Source organism: Alosa sapidissima, chromosome 11, assembly GCF_018492685.1.
Source record: "Alosa sapidissima isolate fAloSap1 chromosome 11, fAloSap1.pri, whole genome shotgun sequence".
In the NCBI taxonomy this organism is placed as follows: domain Eukaryota; kingdom Metazoa; phylum Chordata; class Actinopteri; order Clupeiformes; family Clupeidae; genus Alosa; species Alosa sapidissima.
In genome coordinates, this window is record NC_055967.1 from 1,016,742 (window position 1) to 1,029,090 (window position 12,349).

The 12,349-nt window shown below is 38.2% G+C and overlaps 1 protein-coding gene across 5 annotated transcripts in view; it reads left to right on the top strand.

The window, feature by feature from the left end:
• The first annotated feature begins 249 nt into the window (after positions 1–249).
• kitlga (kit ligand a) overlaps positions 250–12,349 on the top strand; it is a 111,139-nt gene continuing 99,039 nt past the window's right edge. For 2 of the 5 annotated variants that reach the window (XM_042108871.1, XM_042108872.1), the window contains exon 1: positions 250–661. In XM_042108871.1, the coding sequence (XP_041964805.1) occupies positions 647–661 (15 nt within the window). In that variant the 5' untranslated portion in view covers positions 250–646. The remainder of the gene's footprint in view (positions 662–12,349) is intronic. The other 3 variants (XM_042108867.1, XM_042108869.1, XM_042108868.1) reach the window with 3 other exon arrangements.

Here is a 12,349-nt window from a genome sequence, read left to right on the forward strand (position 1 = left end):
GCATGGAATTGTGCTGAACTTCAAATGACTGGGCTAGCCTACCCATGACCTAATTACGAACCGTCCCTAGTTTATGGATATCTTCAAAATACAAAGTTACAGCATTTGACATTAGCATACCGTTGCCGTCTTGACATCACTGTGATGCTGAAGTGCTTAATGTCAAGCAGCCTATAGCATAGCCTACACAACATAGGCCGGAATGCACCGGTGTGCGTTATCTCTATCCCTCAAACGCGAGGAGCTCAAGTATGCTCATGGATTACACTGAGAGGGTACCTCTTCCTTTTCAAGGAAGTAACATGCAGATATTGGCGGAACAGTAGGCTAACCTATATGATGCGGTCGGGCGCAGGGTTCCGCAATAGTGTGGGCGGGCGCTTCATGCAGCAAGGATAAAAGCGCTTCAGTTAGCTACGCAGCAAGGGTTAGGCCTACAATCCTAGGAACAGTGTTGACTATGTTATGTCTGACTGGATGCTTACCTTCACCGCGGTTGACTATCGCATTTTTGTCTGTTTTCCCATACTTTGTGGATGAGGACTTAGGATATGCGCAAGCGGGATGAAGAAACAAAACCTTTTTTCAACCCGAAGTAAAATAAAATAGGGATTTTCAAATACTGGAATTACTTCTCCCATTCCCTATGAAGAAGTCAAAAGTAAGTGAACTATAGTGTGCTTTTACTCTCATAATTCTTAGTTATGGCAGTGCGATTTAATAGGCTACAAGTAGGCCTAGGACTAGGCTATATTCTGTATGGAATGTGGCCTGACATAAAGGAAGTGCGGGAAAGTTTTTACGGCCGTAGTAATCTAATGGAAAGGACACATTGACACTGCTGCATGTGATTCAAAGTCTTTTGGAAGGCAGCACTGGATATTGAAATGCATTGCTTGCATTGGGTCAGTTTTGTAAAGGCACTATGAAAACGAAATTCTCCGCTGTATTTAAATGCCCACTGACAATTGACAACTTACTCCATTGGGGCTGAGTAGCCTTTGAGACAGGTTTCGTCGGTGATTAAGGAAGTAGGTTAGGCGGAGTGAGAGGCTATGGAAAATAGGTTCCCACGTTGGCATAGGCGATGTCTTCTTGACATTGCTCAACTTGTTGTGTTGGGATGTCCGCTGTTGATATGATGTTTTTTAGAGTAGGCTATACATTTCTCAAACGCTCCTGCTACGTGTTTCTTTTACAGCCATTAGAGAACCCCCCATCCCCCATTTGAAGGCTATAGGCTATGTGCTTGTTTGTGTGTGTGTGTGTGTGTGTGTAAATGTGTGTGTGTGTGTGTGTGTGTGTATGAGCGAGAGAGAGAATGACACAGAGAGAGAGAGAGAGATAAATGAGATAGTTAAGACAACCATTTTTATTTAATCCACATGACATTTAATGAGCTTGATGTTAATGATTGAATTCAGTATCATTAGCCTATTCAATGGGCTACATAGGCCTGGTTTTGAATGTTTTATGAACTTTCAAATAGTAAAATAGTTTCAAATGTTTACCTTAGGTTTTGTTTACCTTAGGTTTGTCTATATTTTTATGATTGAGACAAAAATGTGTCTGGATCTGTCCTAAAGTGATTTCCCCTTTCATATGGGCTAGGTGAAAATGCCAAGAAAACCAAAAACAGGTGTGCCGACAAAAACTGCTACTTGTTCAGTGATATATCAGTCTGTCAATTTATCAGTCTGTCTCATCAGAAAAACATTTCCTTATGACCTCAGTTTGATGTTTGTTCCTATTCCAGACATTCCAATATCTCAAGCCCTGACAGAGAGATTTTTATTGCATGTCTTTAATATTTAATCATGATTTTTCAATATTCAATAGTGTGATTTTGCAAGATTCTTCCATGAACAAGTCATGTTTAGCCAGATTTCACATTACGAGAGGGGTTTGTTAAATATCCGTTTAGAGTAAAATAGATTAGGATAATAATGTGTCCTTGTCAAATGCCTTTGGCTTATGCAATTAACTTTTCTAAATACTACTTATCTTTAAACATCTAGTATAAATCCCTGCAAAAACACAGTGTGCAAGATTGTCTAATCATCTGATTTTTAAGGAAAAAACTACAGCAAACAAGTAGGAATCATACAGAATCACATTCCTGTCATCAAATGCAGTCACAAATGCTGTCACGTCAGCATATCACTATGTTTTTACATCATGGGTAAGGAAGTAATCTAAGCCATGTTGTTGCTGTTTTATGGGGGCAACGGATTAGGGCTGCAACAAATGGCTAATTGACTTATCAATTAGTCTTCCACTATTAAAACTTCTTCAGCAATTTAGTGTCTGGTTTGACTCATTTCTATTAGGAAAACAGACTCAAAATGCTGTTTCCAGCTCCTTACAGAAAAAAAGGTTTTAGTACTTGCTGCTATAGAAAAGTAAGCTGAACGTCTTTGGCATGTGGACAAAACGAGGCACTTGATTGTTTCATCTTGGGCTTTGGGAATCACTAAGCATCTTTTTTTTTTTTATCAATTTCTGACATTTTAAAGACCAAACAACTTATCGATTTATCAGGAACATAATCAACAGATGAATCAGTTGTGAAAATAATGTATAGGTTAATGTATAGGATGAATCAGTTGTGAAAATAATGTATAGGTTACTTGCAGCTCTACAATGTTTTTTGGTTCTATATTTTCATTTGGCTTTTCTGCAGTTCTGTGAAGTCTATAGAATAGTGGTTTATGAACAACAATTAATAATAATAATTATAGTAAAGATCTTTTTCCTTCTCTTTTCCATGCTTTTTCAAAGAATGTAAATGGGAAGATTGTATATATAACAAGTGTGTCTTACAGTCATTTTAGAAAGAAGTGATAACATTATGATGATGTGCTAATTCAGTTAACTACCGGTAGCAGCTCTGTCAGTGTATCCGGATGGAAACTGGATAGCATAGCCAAACTTAATTTAAACTCATATGTGGTCAATATTGGCATCATTACCTTCTTCCTGTCCCATTGTTATTGTTCCATCAGCTTTCTCCAAATAAGTTTTTTTTCTTTGATGCTGTGTAGCACAACATAATTTGTGCCTGCAAATGATGTTGACATCGATATTCTTGAGTGTGATTTTTGCTTGTTAGGTGTAGTAGGGGACATCAGAGCACCCCTCCTCTTTCTGTCATGCAAAGAATCAGAGATGCAGTAGGTGTGAGTGAGGGTTAATAATATATAAAGTTAATATGAATAAATAATAAACAGTAATAATTAAAACAGCAACATAGCAAAGTTAAAGAAAATTGTTAAAAACAAAAGAAAATAAACTTCTAAGTGGCAACTGCTTTTAAGTTTTGTTTGTTTTTTGTACTGGATCATGTTGCCAAAACCATAGTTTCAACCATGGTGAAGAACTGGTTTGGTCACTTTAGGTGATTCTCTTAGTTATACTGAAAGTAGTTTAGATTTCAACCAATGGACTTTGATTCATTATCTGTTATACTAAGAATTTTGATTAGCTATTATCATTGCACAAATACTGTAACAGTGCCATACTGCTCTCTCTGTCTCTCTCTCTCTCTCTCTCTCTCTCTCTCTCTCTCTCTCTCTGTCTCTCAATTTCCCATTCAATTCAATATGAAGAGTTTGGTTCCAAAACGCCATATCCATGTTAATGAATTTTCATAAATCATTATTTATTTCAGTTATTTCAGTAGAACTGTAATTGGCTATTGTTATTTGATGCATCTTTATTCAATCAAAACAACACAACTGCAATTTGATTGATATTACCTGAAATACATAATTACAGCCTGACTTTTTAATGTTTTTAAAAAGAGAGATAGTGTTTTGGAACCAAACTATTCATATTGAATTGAATGGAAAATTGAGAGAGAGAGAAAGAGAGAGAGAGCAGTATGGCACTGTTACAGTATTTATCACGTTTTAGTAAGGGGGCTTGTGGGTTTTGCGTGTTAATTTGCTTTATTGGCATGACTATTTGGAAAGAAATGGTGTTGCCAAAGCAAATACAATACAATGTTGAATATCAGAACACTGAATGACTGAACATAATAGAAATAACATAATTATGAACAGTATGTGTGCTTAAAACATAAGTAGACAGACACACACACACACACACACAATCCCACCTTAACAAAATATTTCAAAATATCAATTGATACAATTTACTCATTTGTATGCATAAATAAAACAAGTGAAATAAACAGAAGAAATGGTATAGAAAACAGACTTGGGTGGAGGCCAGTTTTGTGTTGTTCGGCTTTTATGCAGATGTTGGAATCCTCTTCCAAAATTATTTCAAGTTTTTCCTGATCCTCCAGTGCCACTAGGGTTGGGCACCGAAACTCGGTTCTATTATAGCACTGGTGCCAATGCAAATGATCGTAACAACATTGATTTTTTTTATTTTTATTTTTATACGAGGCATCACTGCGTGTCATGTGCCATCTCTAAGGTCTTGCTCTCATAGCACCACATCCTATACAGGTATATAGCTAACATAAACACTTCAAGATGTATTTGCTTAAAGCAGAGGGGTGCACCACATAGCAGGGTTGTGCAAAATTCCAGAATTGAATTGAAACTGGCTCTTAAATCCCAATTCAATTCTTGAATTTCACTTGCATTTCAATAGAGGTAACAAACAGGAAGCAGAATTGCAATTTGAATTTTGCACAACACTGCCACATAGGCTAGTAGACTGTGTTTGACAGCTCATGTGAGCCCATGCCAAGTTGTCCACTTCAAAGCACGAGCTGTAGTCGAATTCTAGCCATAACTATACACAAGCAAAAGGCCATGAAACAACATCAATAGCCTAGTTTACACAAAATTCTTGCAAATGCACTAGCTGGCATTTAATTGAAATGTTATCAGCGAAGTTGTGATGTGAAAACATCTCGGAAATCTTCCGAACTTCATAACAACATCAGTGTTTCCCATACATTGACTAATCTGTGGCGGGCCACCACAAGATCAACACTGGCCGTCACACAATAATGTTCAATGTTGTACTATTTAAATGAGAGAAAATCCTTTCATTGTGCTGTGCATTTTACGCACACAGCCTTTCCTTGCCCCACCCCGCTCTCTCTCGTAACGAACCCGTCGCCCCTCCTCTCCATGTATATTTAACAAAACATTAACAATTGTTGAAGGATTTTTGTTGACATATAGAAGCATTGCATAGAAGACGACAGGCTAAATTGCTATTAAATCCGCATAGCATCATGACCATGCTTAGCATTTGTTCAAAACTGCTGCATTTAAGTTAACTCTGCTAAGGTCTTATCACAACATAGTTTAGTCTCTCCAATTTACTAAGTTTAAGTTATCCAATCAAGCTCTATCTCTAAGATAATGTTAGAATACTGTTTGGATGTTGAGCTTAGCATGCTTAGTTACAGCTGCTTGTCAATTTCGACTAGGTTACTCGTGCAGGGCTCTATTCATTGTATTGACTCTAACACTCTGACATTGTAAATTTGCTTTCCAAGACTCAAAGGTCCTTGTCCCAAGGAGAAGAACTACAAATTTTTATTCTAACTAACTACATAGAAAACATTGAAAAGCAAACATACTTCTGCATTGATATTCTGGAGCTGTCAAAGACGCTATGGAACGGAACCATCACTGCACATTATCGCTAATTAAGCTGCTCTACAAGGAGATAACCTAATGTTAGCGCACAGTTGCGGTTAAAATGCCCTCTGTGAATCAAAATACTCACAAGCATATGTAACATGTTGAAAAACGAACTAAGGGGGAAGACATCAAATGTATTGAAGCATTTGAGAACTCACTGGATAAACCTGAAAGCAGAGTCCCTCGATGTTAGAGTAGGTTGCAATTGCCGTTGTCCATGACCAGCATATGACCTGGCAGGGCCATGGCAAGTCGTTTTAACATTTAAAGTTATGGCCAGCCATCTGCACTGGATAAAGAAGAGGAAAGGAGGAAAGACATTGTGGGCTGTATTTTGGGCACCAGCGCATGGCGTAAAACTCATTTTTCACCCGCGGAAAGTTTAATTTGGTATTTTGCACGTTTATTTTTTAAACATTGCGCCCAGGGGTGTGGAAATTAACAACCTAGGGAGGGGCCTGGCAGGTAAAAATCGCTATCGTACACCACCTAAACCTGGTCAGAAGTCACTGGCGAGTTGTTCATATGCTATTTTAAGAGCGCATGTCAACAGTCATATTGGCAGGTGCACGCACCATCCTTCTATCATTCATGAACGCACACCAGCGCACGTTCATGCAAAGCATTACAAATTGCACGATTACAATGGGAAACATAATTAGAATAAAGATATTACGAAATACTGTACATCTAGAACGAGTAGTTATTCACCATCATTTGCAAATTGGTAATGACGGTTAAAAGTGATTAGGGGAGAGGCGAGAGACACGTATGGAGCACAGCTGAAGACGCACTGTCACGAGATATAAGCAACTCCTCTGCAGGATAAATGTTGTTTTATTCAGTCATTTGAGCAATATTAGGGTAAGTGTTGCTTTTTCCAGCCTATGTTTTCGGTGGTAACCCATTGTCAGTCAATAGTGAAAGTAACTGCATATAACCGTCTTGTCGTTGACTGACTCCTTGGTGAAGTTAGTTTCACTTTGCCAATGAGTTCAAATAATAGACGAGTGCAAATGCGTGAAGGCTATGCTAGGTTTAGGAAAGCATGGTTTAAGAATGACTATTCCATATGGTCTCGCAAGCAGCCTCCTTCAAATGCGCCGTTGAATTCCAAAATACCGATGCATTTATTTGACATATCACGCGTTGCGCCGTTAAAGGGAATGACAGATGTCATTCTCATTGATTTAAAATGATGTTACGCCCCAAACACACCCATATGACTGATTAAAAAAACTAGGAACACCTTGTTGCGCCATGCGCTCCACGTTTGATAACGAAACCCCTCCCAATGTGAACTGGACATCCTACTAAATTTGAATAGACTTTTGACGAGTGACGATGCACTTTAGAATGTCATGATAGGGCCCTCTGTGTGCATCCATGGCAAGCAGTTTCTTACATTTAAAGTTATGGCAAGCCATCTGCAATTAGAATTATGCCTAGAAGCAATGAAACTACAGGTATTGATAATAAATTGAATATACAGTTAAATTTCATATTTTACAAATTTGTCATCAATCAAAAAAGCAATTTCATGTTTTCGACCATTAGTTTGGGCATTTTGTTTTAAAAACAAAGTACCAGTTCAGGCACCGTTTTGGCACGGCATCATTTTAAAAGTATCGATTTAGCACTGGTAGTTTTCCAATTTGGATAAACCCAAACGATACCCAACCCTAAGTGCCACGGCACCTGGGATATAGGGGTGTCACGATTTCGATTTTTAAGTCGAAATCGATCAAAATTACATCTCAATTTCGAACTTCAAAGGTAGATTCGACGATGTAGCCACATCCCAAATGTACAGCATGTATGCCAAGACGCAAAAACACACGCATGCACATGTGTAAACTGTGGCGTCAACACAAACTTTAGGCTGCAGCCAGTTAAAAAATACACGTCAACCGACTTCTTGGCACTCTGAAATCATCGACGTGGAAGTATTTTGACATCAATTACTAACATACTCAACTTAGCAAGTGAAAAGATTACAGATTACAGTCCAAAATTACTTTAAGGCATAAAATGCTAATAATGCATATTCCATGAACCTTTGGTCTCTTTGGAGTGTGCTGAGACAATAAAATTATAATTTTGTGTTGTTTCATTTCACTGTGTTCACGTCTATGTTTAATGTTTGTTCTGTTTACAACCTCACGGTTGAAACGGTTTCAAAATAAAAAGTGGTTTCAAAATAAAAGCCCCCCCCAAACAGAATAGGAAAAGGTCAAAAAAAGTAAACAACATAAGGAATGCATTAATAGTAATATTTAAAAACAAGATTGAAAATCCAATCGAATCATGACTTTAAAATCAAGTAAATCAAGTAAAAAGTCAGGTAACAAGTAAATACTTGTAAAAGTAGGTAAAGGTAAAGTAAAAGATACTATTACACCTTACAGATGTCATAGACTCCACTGAACAGATACATAGCAGGAACATGATACATCACGGACATATACACAGCATTTAGGAGGCATTCTTCACTTACCTCTTTTTTGTAGGGAAATATGCAGTGAATCTTGACTTTAATGCTGACAAACACCAGGACTGTGTCTGTCCGAAAATTAGATTAAAAAAATGTGTTCATTCATAAGCCACTCTGAGCATCCTGAGTATTCTCTGACACTTTCAATAAACAAACGACAATTCTGACAGCACCCCCAATTTATAAAACAGTTTCAGGGTGTCACACTCTTAAAGATTATTCAGGTTACTACAGGCACTTCAGCTGAAGTAACATAGACAGATTGTGACGTCACTTAAGTCAAGTCAAGTTTATTTATATAGCGCATTTCATACACAGAGGTCATTCATTCACTTTACATAAACAAAAGCAGACAGTAATAACAAATAAAAACATATAAAAGGGCAATAGTGAAAGAATAGTTTAAAAGGTAAAGATCTAAAGGTAAAGAACATAAAACGCACAAGGTAAAATCATTTAAAAATTAAGAATAATTAAAAAAGATAAAATAAAAGACACAAGGTAGAATAATTTTCGAGGCAGATTCAGAATTTGTAACTCAGTGCAGTTAGCAGAAAACATCTGAGAACAGTTTGGTCTTAAGTCTAGATTTAAAACTGGCTACAGTTGGGGCCTTTTTAATGTCATCCGAAAGTTGGTTCCAGAGCTGAGCCGCATAGCAGCTTAAAGCTGGTTCACCATGTTTAGTTCTAACAGCAGGTTTTTCTCCTGACACCTGAGAGGTCTGGAGGTTGTGTACTGCTGAAGCATGTCTGACAGGTATTTGGGTCCTGCTCCATTTAGTGATTTATAAACAAGTAGTAGTGCTTTAAAGTCAATTCTGTGACTTACTGAAAGCCAGTGCAGGGACTTAAGAATTGGAGTAATGTGGTCAGTTCTTTTAGTTTTTGTGAGAACCCTAGCTGGTGCATTTTTTATCACCTGAAGCTGTTTGATAGTCTTTTTTGGAAAGCCTGTGAACAGTCCATTGCAGTAATCAACCCTGCTGGAGATAAATGCATGAATGAGTTTTTCTAAATCATGTTTTGACATCAGCCCTCTAAGTTTGACAATAATTTTGAGTAGGTAAAAAGCTGATTTAGTTATCGCTTTCATGTGGCTTTTGAAATTTAGATCACTGTCAATTAATACACCAAGATCTTTAACAGTATCCTTTGCTTTCAACCCTTTTGTGTCAAGACAGTGGCAACCCTAAGTCTTTCCTCCTTTTTACCAAATATAATTACTTCATTTTTTTTCTTTGTTCAGCTGAAAACATTTTTGAGACATCCAGGTGTTGATTTGTTCTATACACTGACAGAGATTCAAGGGGACAATAGTCGTTTGTAATCTGACTACCCAGAAGTTTGCATCATGCTGAACGAACTTCTGGGCCAAAACCTTCACAACCGGAAAACAGCTACTTTCAGAGACGCCCACTGATGTCACTTCCGTTGTGTTTATGGGCAAAAGTCAATACTGAAACCAGTGCGAAATAGCTGCTGATACAAACATAATTGAAGCATGTTTAGAGTCGATTTTTGAATAAATTGAAGTTCGGAACAACAGTTGCTTTAAACCTCTGCAGAAGTTATGTCTCATTTGCCTAAGCAAAGGCTAACCAGAGATGGCTACAAAGGTAACGCCATCGTTTTGGTTGTTAGTTCACTGTCGGCGGTATTTTCATGAAACACCCAGTACATGTAAATACTCACAAGGTCTGCCACCTCTCCGCGATTGGCTATTGAAAAAAGCTTTTTTCGAAATCAGAGACATTCATCCCGCCCTATTTTCCCCTGAATCCAGGCGTATTCCTCTAGACTAAGTCGTTTGGTGACAGAGCTAAATAAATTTGTGTGTCATCTGCATAGCTATGATATGAAATCAAATTATTTTGGATGATTTGTCCAAGTGGGAGCATATAGAGGTTTAATAATAGTGGCCCCAAGATTGACCCCTGGGAAACGCCACAGGTCAAGGACGTTGATGTTGAGGTACAGTTTTCAACGGCAACGAAGAAACTCCTTTCTTGTAGATATAATTTCAGCCAGTAAATAACTATGCCTGTAAATCTTACCCAGTGTTCTAGTCTGTGTATTAAAATATTGTGATCAACAGTGTCAAATGCTGCACTAAGGCATACCTGTCAACATTTAGCTTTCCAAAAACGGGAGAATTTTTTTTTTTGGGGGGGGGGAGGGTGTTTCAACACTGCATTTCGGTCGTTGCTTTTACCTTACCATTACATTACGCATGCCAGTTATGTATCCACCAGCTGCCTGCCTGCAGCCTACTTCCAAAACTCCAAAGCTGCAGCTGTCAGATTTGGTTCCGAGGGCACAAGTTCAGTGTATCAACAACGCTCAATAACAGTTTATGTGATGTGTTAATTAAATTCCCAACAATTTCACAACAGCTAGTTCTGGAGTAGGCCTAGGCCATTCAACTAGCCCGCTTGCACGACGAGACTCAGGCTGCGCAGTCGGCACCCGCTTCCTTAAGACAAAACGGTTGAAATTGAAACTAAGTGATCGTGTATGTGTAGGGTGTATTTCATACACAATCTGGCAACCTGTGAGATGTCAGACTAATAGAAAAAATTAATGGATCAATGATTTTAAAATGAAGTTGGAAATTGGCCATGCAAATTACGGGAGTTTTCCGGGAGAAATAACAAAACGGGAGGGTGCTGGGAGATGACCTTGAAATACGGGAGAACCCTGGAAAAACGGGAGTGTTGACAGGTATGCACTAAGGTCCAGTGGCACTAGGACTGATGTTCTGCCTGAGTCTGTATTTAGGCGTATGCCATTGAAAACCTTAAGGAGAGCTGTTTCAATGCTGTGATTTGCCCGAAAACCTGACTGAAAGTAATCAAAATACCCATTTGATGTTAGGAAGGTGATTAAAGACTACTTTTTTTGCCAATAAAAGGTAGATTGGATATGGGCCTGTAATTGTTTAGCATGGAGGCGTCCAGGTTATTCTTTAGAACAGCTGTTTTCATTGATTTAGGAAAAATGCCAGACAGCAGTGATATATCTACCATGTTAAGGTGAAAAACTGTTTTAAAGAAATTGGTTGGCAAAATGTCTAAGCCACATGTGGAAGAGCTTAGATTCTGTACTGTTTTTTCAAGTGTGTCTTGGTCAATCAGGCTGAACTCTGACATCAAGTTAAGTTAAACTGGATATACAGTAATTACACATTTCAAACAATAATTATTCAGTATACAAAATGGTGTTTACTGTATCATCTTATCTGTCATAAAGCTCTTGAATCAAACATAATATAACGTAACATAACATACACTGTAACATACAAGAACATACTGTATGTAATGTTATGTTATTTCCACTTGGGCAAACACACATTTAAACTGCCCAGACAACTGCTTTAGACACTTGTAAATCGAGCCCCCTGGGGTGTGTATTGTGAATATTCCAATAGGTCTTTTAAAATGAAAGCAATCTACATGGATGTTTGATCAACAGCAACGTTAAAAGTATTACTAAAGCAGATTTTTTAAACTTTATCAAGATAATGTCAATAGACGCAGACACAGCGTTAGCCACTGTTATCACTGAGTCACTCAACAAAATTCTAGGCCTACCTTTGTCTTCTGCCCGTCGTTCCTTCCCCTTTTCTCTCCCTGGCCCCTATTTCGCCTCGGTTGCTCATAATTAATGGCGTTTTACAAACGGAAGTTCGGGAGGAGCGTGACAGAATTTGCCACGCCTCCTTCAATCAGTCAGGTTATTTATTTGCAGTCTACCTGCCGAAGTTACAGCATTGGTGTTACTCCGCTCGCAGTGACTACCGGTTTGCTCTCTTGTCTCAAGCAGAACCTGCTGCCCATGATCTGTTTCAGACCTTCATGGTCTAGGTTGCGTGGGGAAACTACTGGAGGGAGGTAGTTCTTATCTTGTTGCTTTGTATTAGAGCTGTTTGTAAAGCCCACTCGTTCCTGCGGAATGTCGAGATGTGTGTCACAAACACGTATAGTCTACTAGATGAAGGCACTTGTTTTGCTATTTGTCTGTGTTTAGCTAACAACTTTTCGGTTGCATTGGGTGTGTTAATGGTTACAGGCAGCCACTACTGCTTGTCTGGAGGCATATGGTGAACTGAGGTCAGTGTAACGTTAGGCTAAATATCTATGGACATATATTTGCACTCATAAGGTAAATATTGCAAAATATATGTAATGTTCTGCTATGTCACATTTATAGAAATATGT